We start from the raw sequence: 15,506 nt of genomic DNA, 5'->3' as shown, positions 1-15,506 counted from the left end.
AAGCACCGCGTGCAGCAGCAATGAAGACCCAATGCAGCCAAAAATAAAATAAGATAAATAAATTAAAAAAAAAAAAACAAAAGAAGCACAATTGTAGCTTACCAAGTTAATTTACCTTAAACATCGCCAGCCTAGTCTTACCAGCCAATTAAGTTTATGGTCTCTACTTCTCTCCCTTCAACGCTGAAGGCTGTTTTCCTCAATGTGAAAGCCATGTTTTCTAAGACTGGCCTCTAACTCAAAATCAGCTCTCATTCAGGAATTTACTCTTCCCTTTATTTCCCAAAACCAGTGATGTGGTTGATGTTCCCAAGTTCCCTGCTCTTGTGGCCCCCCATCTCCCCAACATGGAATGTCTTGCTTCTGAAAGTAGCCTGTGATCCACAAGCCTTCTTGGCTGTTTTATTGCTTACCCTTAAAAAATTACTATTCTCTGTTGGCTTAGACTCTTTTCCTCACATACTCTGCTTTTTCCCTTTATTGCAAACGTTTATTAAACACTTAACTATGTACCAATATGGACATAATCTAACTCACTGAAGGCCATACTTTAGAAATGGCCTTGAAGTTTAGATCTTTTGGCTGGACTATGATTTCCTTAACAAACTTCATAAAACCATCTCCTGCCCAGTTTGCAATTGTACACCCAAATATCTCTCAGCAAAATCTCAGTGGCCACTTCCACAGCGCATAATATGGAGAGAATATCGGGAGTCAACTCATTAGATCTTACCACGAAGAATTTTTACCAACACCTTGGCCCTTTTCCTGACAAAAGGATTCTTAAGCCTTTTAACAGCGTTATGGCTTCCTTAGAGCTCTTCTAAGTTCAAAATGAACTGTCCAGCTTTCTTGGGAAATGCTCTGGAGGCTCTTTCCTGAGTTAACTGTACAGCTTTGTCTCTCTGGATTAGCACTGATTTAATATGAAACCAACAGCTAAACATCTCTGAAATAGTAAAATATGATTATATTTCACAACGTTGTCTTCAGGATATAAACAATCCAAAGTGACTATTTGGGTAGTGCTGTATCACATTATTATTGTAGTAATATTTTCAGAAGAAATCTGAGGTTTAGAATAACTATAGGCCATAAAATATGGACATATTGCACTAACACATGAAGCAAAGTTCAAATTTGTATTCTAAGAAAAAGACCAAAACATCACCAATGATGATGACAGGCACATCTCTGAACTTGATCTGATTTCCTTGAGGAAGGAAGGTACTGAACTGGTTATAACAGAATATGTCTTTGAAGGACTGAGCAACAAGTCCGTCATTCTCAAAAAAAATCAAATCATCCTGATAAATGTCTTAGTTATAACGGAGAAAAAGCAGAGATGACTAAGCTGATAAAAATCTCCTCTGGCCTGTCTTATATCTCTTCCAGGCAGTGCTGTTCCTCAAAAGACACACGGCACAAAATATGGTTTTGCTGTTATATCAAAGTGTGTAAGTTAGGGGAGATAGCAGTTTTTTAAACAGAAAAATTAGATGATAACAGCAACGGGTAAAGAAGCTTTGGGCTTCTGAGGAGGAAGTCCTGGTACCCGTACATAGGCACAGTAGATAAACTGAAAATGGTACAAGTGCTGGTCTGAGTACAGCCTGTCTCTATTGTAATCAGAAGGAAGAGTATTACAATCCAGCGGAAGTAGCCATTCAAAGTCTAAGGAGGAGCATTTCATCAGACAATAATTGAGCACTCACTGCATACAAAGGCAACAGATTAGGTGCTGAGGGATCCAAAAGAACCCCCTGCTTCTCTGAAATTAGAACTGCATTCTCATTTTTTCAAGCCAATGTATTTTATGTAATGAAACAAAATATGCATCATAGGGCCTCCCTGGTGGCGCAGTGGTTGAGAGTCCGCCTGCCGATGCAGGGGATACGGGTTCGTGCCCCGGTCTGGGGGGATCCCGTATGCCGCGGAGCGGCTGGGCCCGTGGGCCATGGCTGCTGGGCCTGCGCATCCGGAGCCTGTGCTCCGCGGCGGGAGAGGCCGCAGCGGTGAGAGGCCCGCGTACCACAAAAAAAAAAAAAAAAAAAAAAAAAAAAATGCATCATAGATCTCTTGCAGTGGTGTAAGAGTATTCAGGATCTGCAAGGAAAACTGTGCAAAGAACCTTCCCCTTCAGTCTTTCCCCTGTAGAAATATCCTACTGGTTCCCTGAAAATAGTGTAAGCTTTCTTTAGCAAGTGAAATACCACCCTGTTACTCTCTCCCTCTTACCCTGTTTCACTTTTTTTCATAACACTTAAGACCACTTGACATTTTATAGATTTGTCATCTGTCTTTCTCAACTACAATGTAAGCTTCATGAAGGCAGAGATTTCAAAATATTTTGTTCGCAGATATATTCTCAGTATCTCAGTATCCAGAACTATATCTAGGGCTTCCCTGGTGGTGCAGTGGTTAAGAATCTGCTTGCCAATGCAGGGGACATGGGTTCGAGTCCTGGTCCGGGAAGATCCCACATGCCACGGAGCAACTAAGCCCATGCGCCACAACTACTGAGCCTGTGCTCTAGAGCCTGCGAGCCACAACTACTGAGGCTGAATGCTACAACTACTGAAGCCCGCGTGCCTAGAGCCCGTGCTCCACAACGAGAAGCCACCACAATGAGAAGGCCGCGTACCACAACAGAGTAGCCCCTGCTCGCCACAACTAGAGAAAGCCCACACGCAGAACGAAGACCCAATGCAGCCAAAAATAAATAAATAAAATAAATTAAAAGGAAAAAAAGAACTATATCTAGCATGTAGTTGTAGGAGGTTCTTTTTTTGTAAAATTAATAAAAGCGTTAAAAAGACACCTGAATATTATGTTAGAATTATTAAGTTATAAGATTTTGGCGTATCTGTGTATATATGTGTGGGTGTGAGAGTAAATTTACAGACTCCATATGGTGTGATTCCCAGTGGACACCAAGTCAGGAGTCAGAGGATCACAAGCTTGTGTGGGGAGTTAGGAGAGTGACTGCAAAAACAAAGCAGCAAGTCTTATTTAATGGATGGAAGGAATCAAACATCGTCAGCGAACATCTCCAAAGAGTAAACTAAATGTATCCTTCTGTCCTTTCCATGTCTGAAATCTGAGTGTAGTGAATCCAAATTCACTTCAGATTAGTTGGTTTGACATTAGCTTTCTTCCTTGAGAAAACTTTTGACATTTATGTAGTAAAGTTTTCTTCTTTTCCCTCCTCCCTAAATTACTGCCTGCAAGATGCAAGCCCTCAGATCCAAACAGTCTCCCATTTCTATTTTGAGATTTGCCTGAGTCACAAGGTAATCTTGGCAAATCACTCTGCTCTCTCAGTTTACTGAGGCTGCCTGGGAACTGGAGCTGTCAGCCAAACAGGAAGAGAGCTGTGTTGCCTAACTCCAGAAGGTCTCAGTCCTATGGATGTGGTGAGGTTTAATGACGGATATAAACGGCTGCAGATGGAATTCCCACAGGGTGGGGGTGGCGGGGGAAAGGCAAACATTTTACTTAACTTCCTCTATAGGAACTCAGGGCTGGTAGGAAGGCCAGACTATTAAATATAGCTGAGCAGATATCCCAATGTGTCTGCAAGACATGTGTTTCCAACTAAAGAGACCCCTTCTGTATTCCTACTTATTCCTACTATATATGACACCCCAAACCCCAAATATAAGCAAAGGTATGTGACTGATCTGACCCTGGCAAAGTTACACTGTTTAAAAAAAAAAAAAAGAGTCAGTGTTTATAAACATGTATAAGCTACAAAGGCCCTTTTTTTTCAAGAATGGGTATAAAGAGCTGCTTCCACCTGGATGCTCTGATTTGTGCCCCATCCACAGTCTCAAGTTCCTCCTGGTTGTGTAGCTAGCATGCTCTCCCTAAGTGGTTCTGCCTTAGTCACTGTGATTCTAAACTCCCTGCCCGCCCCCCACCCCCCGCCAGTGATGCCTCTTGACAAAATGATTCTTTCTGTACTCACACAAATGGAAACAGAAGAGATGAAAGGCCCCGGGGATGCAGACAGTGCAGGTCTCAAGCTGAACCACTGCTAAGCACAAGCTGAACTTTTCTGCCTCTCTTCGGTTGGCTGAGTTCCTCTCCTGACTCAGGGTAGAGTGATGAGCCTGGCATAGGAGGCTTAGGACCCAGGGGGCGCCTTTCAGCCGAGAAAAAAAAAAAAAAAAAAACACACCACCTCGCTGCAGCAAGCTGGCTGGGAAGCTCCCAGTTCTAAAGAGAGGCTGTTTACCAGAAGAGCATAACAAGGGCAGGTCTGACTTCAAGGCTGGGAACGGGAGGCAGAGCCGCCGCCAAGGGGACCCCGGTTGGACCCTGCTTGGTCAGTCACCTGCAGGACGAAGGAGGTGAGGATGCTGTTGGCCTGGCTGCAAACAATCCTCGTCTTCAGCAACATGCTCCTGGCAAAAGCCTATGGATCTGGAGGTGAGATTACTATCTTTCCTGTCTGCAGCTTAATGAAGCAGAAAGGGTAGAGCTCCCTATTTCCCAAGCAGGAAGGAAGATGACAGGAAACGAAGCTTTTAGCAGGTTCCTGTTGTCCCATGAAAGCCTTTTTTTTTTTCTTCCCCTTTCTCCTTTCCCTGCCAGGAGCTTGCAGCTCCATCTTTGCCATTAAGAACAAAGGCAAGTAGCCACTTTCTCTTTCCTTTTCCTTGCCTGTGGCTCATGAGTGGATGGAACTTGGGGGTTCATCTCCCCTACTCCTAAGTACTGTTCTTTTCAGGGGCTTTGCACGGTGTCACCAGAGCGCAGGCCCTCCTCCCCCAGCCCCTTCCTGCGGCTCTCCTGCTGAGGGGAGTGGGAGTTTGGAGTCACATCCAGGCAGCGATGAGGCTGGTTCCCTCTGTCTGAGGCTCTCTTTTCCGTGACTGAATCAAGGCTTTTGTAGAATTCTCTTGGGAGGGAGTGTTGCCTGTGGAAGTGTGGCCACATCCGCGGAGAAGGGAACACCAGAGTTTATGTAACATGGAATGACAACACAGGGATGGATTTCGGGTCCGGCTGCCCACCGACCGAAAACTCCCACCGTCTCCACAGAGAGACCTGAACCCAGCGCTCCCCAGCACCCTCCTGCAAACTGGCCACAAGTTCCAGAGCAGCAACCCCTTGCACTTGTGCAGTGCTTTCCGGCTTACGAAAGAGAAAGAAAAGAAAAGAAAAAAAGCTAATACTGAGCGTTGGGGGCCGGGCACCGGCTGGGGGCTCTTCACGCGCTCTCCCCCCCTTCTCTTGACGGCCCCTCACAACCCTGCGAGGCAGGCGGGGTTTTCCACGTGAGGGTAGCGTCTCCCAGTTGGGATGGGCCCGGGCTCCCCTGCCCGCCACTCAGTGTCCTGTCCGGGGGACTCCTCTTCCTCACAGGCTGCTTCTGGGACAACGGCCACCTGTACCGGGCTGACCAGCCCTCTCCCGCACCGGGCCTCCTCTGTCTCAACTGGCTGGACGCGCAGAGCGGCCCGGTATCTGTCCCCGAGTCGGGTGAGTGCCTATCCCGGGAGGCGGGCCTCGGGCGGGCGGGCGGGCGGCGGCTGCGTCCCGGCCCCGGCCCATGGCGCCTTTTTTCCCCTCCCAGGCGCCGGCAACCATAGCTACTGCCGGAACCCGGACCAGGACCCACGTGGTCCCTGGTGCTACGTCAGCGGCGAGGCCGGCGCTCCTGAGAAGCGGCTTTGCAAGGACCTGCGCTGCCCAGGTACCCGCCTGGGACCCCGCGCCCAGCGGGGGAGCCAGAGAGCCGGCCGCGCACGTGCGACCGCGCGACGCCGGCCGGCCCCGCCCCGCCCCGCGCCGTCCGATTGGCCAGGGCTGTCTCCAGGCCGCGGGGCCCGAAACCCATTGGCCAGCGCCGCCGCCTGGAATGAGCTCATCCTCCGCGAGAGCCTAGTAAACAACTGTGGGCGGCGAGGCCCAGCCCCTCGGCCGAGCTCCCTGCCCCTTGCATGGCCTGGGGAGCCGCAGAGTTGCGCGTCTCGGGTCCACGCCCTTAGTGAGACCCTGGGCGTTTACTGACCTCTAGTGGAGCGTCTGCTGTGTGCTAGGCACTCTGCTCACAGCACCCCCCCCATCATTAAGAACCAGTTTGGGGGATCTGAGCCTCAAAGAGAAGTTCAGCGATTTACCAAAGGCAGTGGCAGGGTCCAGGTTTGAATCCAAGTTTCTTAGACTCCATAGTGCAGACTTGTGGCTCCCGGCGCAGCAAGACGATTCTCTAGGATTAAATGGGATATGTAAACATATAACATAGGGATTGGCATAAAGCTTGGGCTCAACAAACCTGAGCCGCTCAGAGGAGTCATGGATTGTTTCCTGGCATAGATGGGGGACCCCTGGAGGAGGTGGCAGCTGAGCTGGGCCTTGGAAGATGGCAAGGATTTGAGCATATGAAGACGTGGGAGGCAGGAGAGGCCCTTTCTCATAGCCTTCCCCTCACCTTGGCCTCGTCGCAGCTATGGTGCAGCCCTTAGGCCTGGTCTTGCCCCTAGGTCTTGAAATAAGTGCGTTCTAAGGTGGGCCCCCTCGTCTCCCCCCAAACTCAAGACACTTTCTGATGAGAGCTGTTTCCCACTTCACCTCCAGAGACCACTTTCCAGGGCCTGCCAACCTCTACAACAGAAACCGAGGAGGTGTCTGAAGTGCCAGGAGGAGATGAGGTGCAGGTGTTTGCTCCTGCCAACACCCTGCCTGCCCAGAGTGAGGCCGCTGCCGTGCAGCCAGTGATTGGGATCAGCCAGCGGGTGCGGGTGAACTCCAAGGAGAAAAAGGACCTGGGAACCCTGGGTATGACTGCCCACCCCTGTTCTTGTGGGATTTATTGAGAAATATTTGCTGATTATCTGGGGTGGAGATAATGGTATACCTTGTGTCCTGTCTTTGGCAGGCTATGTGCTGGGCCTTACCATGATGGTGATCATCATCGGCATTGGAGCTGGCATCGTCCTTGGTTACACCTACAAGAGGTCAGTAGCTTCTCTTCTGGGCTCTCTGAGAGAGGAGAGGAAGGTCCACAAAGTCAAAGCAGACTCCTTTGTGGCATTCTTACCCATAAAGGAAGTGAGGTGTTGGAAGAGGAAAACCAGCTCAAGATGTAGAGACTTGGTTCTAGTCTTTACCAGGTGACCTTGGACAAACCCTTTCTTTTGGTGCCTTTACTCCTCACCCAAAAGCCTCCTGAGGTAGGGGCTCTTGTTCCCCATTTTACAGGTGAGGAAGCCTTCATCAGAAAGGTGAAGTAAGCTTGCTCAAGGTTATACTGCCTGGGACTGACTGGATTCAAACCCAGCTCTTTTGACACCACATTCCCTGCTGTCTAATCCAGCGTGCCTGGTGTGGAAGTGAGTGGCCCTGCAGAAATCAGGCTGGCCTCATTGCAGGGACCCTGAGATTGAATTCTTTCTGTGAGTTATAAAATTCTGCTACACGAAAAAGTTCCCAGCCACTGCTTTTGCAGTTGGGGCTTGAATGTCCTGAGCCGTAAGCAGTGGGATCTCCTTTAGGACAGGAGGAAGGAAGTGAGTAAGAGGATAGGGAGTCTGTTAGCTACTCCACACCACATATGAGAAAGCCAGAGAGGCTACCTGGGAAACTCAGGGACATGACCTGTGGCTGGGACGGCAGAAGGAGGAATGCTTATTTTGAGAGGTCCCCTGAGATGCCATGTGGAAAAGGCTCTCAAAGCCAGTGACGGATGCATGATGATAAGCCAGAGTTATGCCCATTTTTACAGCACTGGCTAACTCTGGGAAAATTATTTACAAAATCTTGGGAAAAATCAGGGGATTTGACTTCTAGTCCAGAGTATGTGTGATGTTTCTTTTCTATGGTCTGGGAAGGCTTCCTATAAGGGAAGTGATGTGGTGGCCTGCATTTTCCAGTGGTGAAGACCACGTCTGAGCCCACAGCCCCAGTGGGTCACCCAGCATTAAATAAACTGAGGTGTCTTTAGGGCAATGTAGTCAGCCTCCTCATTTTACAGATGGAAAAGGGGAAGTGTTGGGTAAGAATAATAACAACAATAGCAGCAGTAGCGAACATTTACCAGAGGCCAGGCACTGCTTCAAATGATACGCACACTTTAACTCAATCCTCGCAATCACCCCTTATGAGGTAAATGCTGTTATTACCCCCAGTTTACAGATTAGGAAACTGAGGCAAGAGAGGATATGTACCTTGCTTGAGGTCACACACCTAGCATTTGGTGGAGTTAAGTCTTAGCCCTACCACTAACTAGCGATCTGTGTGACTTTGGGCGAGTTGCTTCTGTTTGCTACTCCAGGGCACTGCTGTAGCTGAGGCATGCGACTGCCTGGCCCATAAACCATAGCTATTTTTCTTTTCTGTAATACGTGGGTACTGCACTAGCACTCTCCGGACCCCAATGCTTCTCTGATCGTCTGTGATTCAGAAAGCACAGGTTCAGAGAGGGGAAGTATTGACCTGAGAGTGTCTCCTGACTCCCAGTGCAAGGTTGCTGCCCTCAGTGGGATGGTTGATGTGGCAGGTCCAGGGGCACCTGCTTGTCATTTCACAGAGTCAGAGGAAATGATGGGGAGGCCCTGGTTACAGTTCGTAGTCAGACCCAAACTGTGTTGGCTGAGTCTAGCTGTTGAAATATTTCCTCCTTCTTCAGCCACTGGATAGCAGTTGGCTCTCCTCCAATCCCGTGACAGTGTCCAGGCCTCCAGGTGCGTGAACTGACTGCTAAACGTCCTTAATTGCAAGCTTAGTTCTCAGGCCCAACGAGGAAGCCAAGCCTTTTTCTTCTAGATTTGTTCCTTCAGGCTGTCACAGGATTGCCCCAAGGCCTTGTATTTATTTTCCTGTAAACTCAGGGCGAGGCACCAAGTCACCAGACTCCCCGTCACTAACCATCGGACCACCCCTTCCCTTGGCAAAAGTGCTCTGAGCACAGACTGTACAACAGGAAACCGCATGTGGGCTGGAGGCAAGCTCTCAGCCTCCATCTCTCCCCAGAGTCAGAAAACAGAGTGTTTTGGAAAGCGCTGTTGAGCGCAGGTCCTGCTACTTCCCTGCACCTCCGTTTCTTGTTTCTTGTCTGTTCAGTGGGACTGTATCCCCACTCCACACACACACACGTGCCCACCCCAGATTACCGTTAAGTATTATGTGTAAACAGTACAACACCAATCAGGTTAAATAACCACTAGCTGCCAGCATTTATTGCATGCTTTCTTAATAAGCAAGGCCCCACTGAAGGCCCTTCCCTGATGATCACGCCCAAGCCTCAGGACCATACTAGAAGGACCACTTTTACACCGTTTTACAGTGAGGAGCTGAGAGCCAGAGAAGTTAAGTGCTGTGTCCAAGCTACACAGCCAATAACGTGTGTCTAAGGATTGCCAGTATCTCCCAAAAGTCCAGTGAGGCCCAGGAGCTTCATGCCAATTTGCATTGGATTGCATAGGACAGTAGGAAAAATTGGAACTTTCAAAATAAAATAGCTGGGTTTAAAAGTTAAAAGAACCAGGATCTAGTTCTGGAACACCCAGTTCTGGGTGTGACAGTGGACAAGTCATTTACCTTCTCTGATTTCCTCATATGTAAAATAGGGCCAGGAGGTTAGTGATGATACTCTCAGCTCTAACGTTGCCTAAAAAAAGACAATATTACTGGTGGTGGCTGCAGGCAATACTGGGTTCAAATCCCAAATCCACCATTTGCTTGAATAAATGATTAAACTTCTCTGCATCTGCCTTCCCATCTCTGAAACAGAGATCCTAATAGATGCCGCATAGGTTTGTTGTGAGGATGAAATTAGTGTAGTTTGGGCAGACAGTTGGTGTTCCTAACCTTAGCTGCCTTGAGGAACTTGTCCTGAGCAGCAGTGTGGCACAGCACCGCTTCTGACTGAGAAGGGAGCAGTGGCTCAGAGTTACATAATAATTTGAAGGAACCCGTGTTACCTGAAGGAGGTCTCGGGTGCCTCCAATCACCCCCTCGAAGAGGATGTCAGACACAGGCAGCAGCTCCGTCCACACCTGCTCTCTCTGGCCAGCCCAGCTCCTGGTCCTGGCCCCAGAGCAGTCAGGATAGAATTACTGCAAGCCATGAGCGCCCCTATCCCCCTCCCCACAAAGGCCAGGGAGAGAGCTTTCCCCTGGCCGGGAGGGGCAGGCAGGTACCAGGCTTCCTCTCAGGGGAGGCAGGGCGGCTGGTGGGGGCGGTGAGGGCTCAGTCTGGCGGGTCTTTGTCCTGGTTGTCTGGGCCACGAGGTTCAGGTGTCCAGTCTGCAGCTTCCTGCCCCTGCCACTGCCCCTGCAGCGTCTGTGCTCTGGCTCTGGATGGAGTATTTATTTTCTGATACAAAGGCAAGGGAAAAACTGTAAGTCAACCCCACTCTGCCTGCTTAAGAGAGGAGCTGAGTCAGTGAATAAGTCTTTTGTTCTTTCCTGGCTGCCAGACAACAGCCTGGCTGCCCCCCCTACCCCTAAAAGGTGGTGAGAAGGGGCTGAGCCACCTGGTGGTCAGTGCAGCAGGCCTGCTGGCCTCTCTCAGACCTCAGAAGGGGCTGGGGGCAGCCACCGCACCTCCAGGACTCAAAAGTACCATTAACAGGAGGCACATGGGGTTGGGTGTGTTTTGAGGCTTCTAAATGGAAGACACTGTCATCCAGATGAGTCCCAGCACCTGCTTCCTTCATTACCCTTGGCTGCTCTTCCAGCCCGGCTCTGCCCCATTAATCCAAATTGATTTTTTCCCCCTAAAGCAGCAGTACCCAACCTTTTTGGCACCAGGGACCGGTTTCATGGAAGACAGTTTTCCCACGGACGGGGGTGGAGGGGGGGCGATGGTTCAGGCGGTAATGCGAGCGATGGGGAGCGGCAGATGAAGCTTCCGCTCATTTGCCCGCCGCTCAGCTCCTGCTGTGTGGCCCGGTTCCTAACAGGCCACAGACCATACCAGTCCACGGCCTGGGGGTTGGGGACCCCACCCCTGCCCTAAAGACTTGTGTATGATGCAGCCTGACCATTATCAACAGCTGGGCTGACCACAGCTGGATGCTTGATAAAGGAGGTAGCTGAGGAAAACAGGGCTTTGGAGTCAGACTCCAAAGCCTCACTTTCTTCTATAAAATGTGGGTGATATTTGCAGTCTTGCAAAGTTGGGTGGAAATTGAAAAAAGATGGTACATGTATAAAGTGTGTGGCATCCAGTAGGTGCATAGGCAGCTCTTCTCATGCTGGATGATGGGAAGGCCATTTCCTGGCACCTTAGTGGGTCCTCAGGAAGCATGAGTTCCTGCTTTCCCTCTTCCTCCAGCCCCTTAGATTTTGAAATTCAGGCCTGGCCCAAGACTCTTGGCACATACTCTGCTTCTTTTGTAAATGGCCTTTTGGTCTTCTGCTGGCTCGGGGGCTCCCTTAATAAAATTAAACCCAGACCTTCCAAGTTTCTCCCTACACGGGCAGACTTGAAGAATCTAGCATTTTGTTTTATTACAGAGGTAGGTGTTTTCTTTGATGCGGCCGCAGCTGTAACCAATGAGCAGTGCCCAGGGGCAAAGTGAATCTCAGGCTGTGAGTGGGGATGCACTTGGTCCAGACCGCCCTGTCCTCATGGCCCTCCATGGCCCCTCTGGGTGCTCTGGGAGGTCCTCTGCTGCGGGGGTTGGTGGTGTCCAGTACAGAGCCTGATGAGGATGCGTAGGAGCTGCAGGCTTACACATTCAGAAACTTGGCCACCCAGGGTGAGTCAGGGAGATGAGCTTACAGGTTTGCCTTCTGTGACCTTACAGTGAGAAATAGGGAGTCAGGGCACATCTCATGTGTGGGATCTCACAGAATGTTAGGGTCCGTGGAGGTTATCAGGTCCAACTCCCTGTTTTACAGATGATGAAATGAAGGCCCCAAGAGAAGGAGAGTGGCTGAGGTCACACAAATAATACTCACCTTGGCTGGTCAGTAGGAGAGTTCCCTTGGGAACCCAGATTAAGATAACGTTGCTTGGTGAGTCAAGTCGTATTCAGGGCAAATCATAACAGCCTCCTATGAGTTTTACAGCAGTTCCACTGTTTTTGAAATGCTTTCCCATCCATTATCTTATTTGGAGGCAGATATTATCCCCATTTCACAGATGAGGAAACCAGGGCTCCCCGAGGCCAAGTGTCACACAGCCAAGGCTGGGCTGCCCCAAGTACAGACAACTGGTTTATTTAAAGACAGTTATGAGGTACCTGTGCCAGCTCTTCCCTGTCCAGCCCCTGCTGTTTTCTCAGTGTTACTCTCCAGTCTCTGGACACTTTTGTCATCACACCTCACATGGTGATGGCTGTGTAATCCATCTGATCTTGGCCGTCTCCCCAGGGAGTTTGAAACAGGCCTGTGTTGCTGCACCAAGTCATCCATTGGCTACTTGTTTCAAGGCCTCTTTGGGGTGGGCTCCTTCCGGGAAGATTTCCTCTGACAGCTGAGCCCACGTGTCTAGTTGCTGTGTCAGACGATGCTGACCTGTGTGCTGGGGGCTGGTTCTGGTGTGCAGTGTGCTAGGCACACACCAAGCCCTTTGGCTTGCAGTGGGGGTGGCCTGGTCCCATGGGGTGGGCAGAACATGTGCAGATGGAAGACTGGGTGGGTGAGTCCCTGCCCCACTGTTTCTTTGGGGGTGACCCTGATCGGGTCAGAACTTCTCTTGAGCATCAGCCCGAGTCTGACAGACTTGGGTTTGAGCCCACCATGTCATTCGGAGAGTTCAGTTTATCTGGACTTATTTCCTCATCTATAAAATGAATGATAATACCCAATCGTTAGGGTTCAGAATGAAGTGAGATAACACTCGTAAAGCTCTTAGCATGGAGCGAGCACTTCATGTGAGTGAAATGGGGCAATACCAGGGCCTGATTGGGTCACTGAGCACCATGAGAATTGGAAGGCTTGTGAAAACTCAGGGTCCCATGGTCATTGTCTCCCATTGACCTGAGCAGCCCTCAGAGTCCTTTTTGGCCCCTGCATGATCCCTGTTTCTAGCCAGGGCTCACAGCTTCTGGAAATTTCGAATAAGATGTCTCAGAACAGGCTGGTCAGGTCAGTTTTCTGGACAATTTTATAGGTGAGGGCTGAAAATTCTCTGGGTCTTGTGGCACCTTGGGCTGAAAAAGCAAAACTCCACCTTGCTTTAAGAGTCTCTTTCCTACACAGTATCTTCATTGAGCCCCACCGCAGCTGTGTGAGGTTCATGCAGATGAGGTTTAGGGGCTCCTTGCTGAGTTAAGGCAGTCTGGCAGAACAGAAATCTAGGCCATGAGCCACTGACTGGCTGTGACCATGGCCAGCCCCTGCCCCTGCTGGGCCTCAAGATGCCACCTTAGGAGCAGAGCCGTGCAGGAGGCACAGCCTGAACGCTTCCCTCTTCTCCTGCCAGGGGCAAGGACCTGAAAGAGCAGCATGAACGGAAGGTGTGTGAGAGGGAGATGCAACGAATCACCCTGCCCTTGTCTGCCTTCACCAACCCCACCTGTGAGATCGTGGATGAGAAGACCATTGTGGTCCACGCCAGCCAGACTCCAGTTGACCTTCAAGAGGGCAGTGCCCCCCTCATGGGCCAGGCGGGCACTCCAGGCGCCTGAGTCCCCCATGATGGGCAGGAGCCCATGCAGACACTGGTGCAGGACCGCCTACCCACCTACAGCTGGGAGGATCTACACTTTTTGTTGTGGTTAAAAACCCCCCACTTATTTTTTTGGTTTGTTTTTGGTGAATCCTAAGACAAGCAGGTGGCACTGTGGGCTGAGGGTGAGGCTGGGTGGGGTCCTACCAATGCTGTTTCTCCATCCCATGGAGCAGGATTTTGCCCCTGGATGGAGGCAGCGGCAGTCCCCGCAGCAGTGCTGCCAACAGGGGCTTCCAGTGCCCTGGAACTGAACCAGGGATGGACAGGGAGCTCCCCCAGCTCCTCTGTGCTTTATTGTCCAAGATGGCCTCAGCCTCTGCCTCCCCATGTGTTCTCCTTGGGCTTGAGTGGTACACACTGTTATTCACAGTTCAGGTCATGTAGGTCGAGAGGCGGTGTTTAAAAAAGATATTTAGTTTTTTAAATATTTGGGATGCAATTCCCTGCAGACCTCTGAGAAATGGAAATGAGTCTGTACGAAAGTCAGAACTGTGGGTTGAGAACGGGATCTAGGCGGGGGGCTGCTGGCAGTGATGTGCCTTGACAACCGTGGGCTGGGCCCAGGGACTCTTCCTGTTTTGAAAGGAAAGGAAGGGAAGAATCGCACTGAACATTCCACTTAGGAAGAGGGTAAAGAAGGATCTGCAGCTGCCTCAGGCCACAGGACCCAAGTGGACCTGGGGTGCCCCAGACGGTCTCTCTTCGGGGTGGACAGTGACCTTTCATTCTTCAGGGGTGAGACAGCAGCCAGCTAACCTACGGGAATGACACTGTGGGTGAGGCCTTGTGAACTGCTTCTGAGAGGTTAACCTGGAAACCCACTCGGAGGCAGGGTGATGGAGGGGGCTTCAGGACTTGGCACCTGCCTAGGCCCAAATTCTGCAGGTGGCTCTGTAGCCTCCAGGCCAGCGCCTTCCTGTGGGGTCAATAGGGTGAGGGCCACAACCTCTAACTTGTAAAATAATCATAGAACCATTGGAAGGGACCTTAGGGTTCCCGAAGCCTTTGGGACAGGGGCCAGAAGTGGAAACTGACATTCAGGGTCACAGAGGAAGCTACCAGCACGGCCAGCCCTGAGGCCCTGATATCACACTCAGAGGCCTTAGCACTGCTTCCCGTCCACAGAGCTTCCTTCCCAAAGCCCTGCCACTGCCTCACATGGAGAGGGGTTAGTGGGGCCCAGACTCTCCGGCAGGCTGTTCCTGGAAGTGATTTGCTGAGGGGACCTAGGCCTCAGGTTGTCCCTTGTTGGTAGTGATGCAGAAGAGAACATTACTGGTTTCTACTTTTCTATAAAAGCATTTCTCTGTGTACATGTTTTATATACCTCATTCTGACACCTGCCTATAAAGTGCAGGAAATTGCTCTGCATTTGACTTATAAAATAAAATAAAAAAAAGACGACTCCATATTGCCAAGTTTTTGTGAGGTATCAGGACCCTTCTCCCAAAAGTTGGGACGTTTTTGGTTACCTTGTCAACACCTGCATGGCAAGCTCTGGCTCTCTGTCCTTCACTCGGGCCCTGCATCTAGGAGGCGGCAGCAGCTGGATGGTTGGGAACTGCAGCCTCTGTGTTTGGGTGTCACCATCAGGAGCTTTTCAGGTCGAAGCTGCAGGAAAGAGGGTGTGTGGCATCCCAAAGGATGCTGGTCACTGCAAATCCTCTCCCCGTCAGCATTCTTTCCGAGGTGGAGATAGTTAAAACGAACATCCAGGCAGCCCCTGGCAGGGGCTGGAGACGGGGTGGTGGGTGGTGGTGCTGTAGCAGCCGAAGGAGGGATAGGTGTGCAGATGGGAAAAGAGTCTCCGGGCTCCCAGGAGCAGCTCTGGGCTGTGGAGGGTCCCTGTGGGGGTGACTCCTAGGGCTCCA

The 15,506-nt window shown here is 50.5% G+C and overlaps 1 protein-coding gene across 1 annotated transcript; it reads left to right on the top strand.

Moving 5' to 3' along the window:
* Positions 1–4,170: 4,170 nt before the first annotated feature.
* On the top strand, positions 4,171–13,591 carry PIK3IP1 (phosphoinositide-3-kinase interacting protein 1; the record flags this gene model as incomplete). The annotated part of the gene is made up of 6 exons (XM_079718085.1): positions 4,171–4,434; positions 5,374–5,490; positions 5,585–5,704; positions 6,589–6,789; positions 6,890–6,968; positions 13,387–13,591. The coding sequence occupies exons 1-6, from the start codon at positions 4,362–4,364 to the stop codon at positions 13,589–13,591; spliced, it is 795 nt and encodes a 264-aa protein (XP_079574211.1). The 5' UTR covers positions 4,171–4,361.
* Between the last annotated feature and the right edge of the window lie 1,915 nt (positions 13,592–15,506).

This window comes from Hyperoodon ampullatus (assembly GCF_949752795.1).
Source record: "Hyperoodon ampullatus genome assembly, chromosome: 13".
NCBI lineage: Eukaryota > Metazoa > Chordata > Mammalia > Artiodactyla > Ziphiidae > Hyperoodon > Hyperoodon ampullatus.
This window is presented reverse-complemented; position numbering and strand designations above follow the sequence as displayed.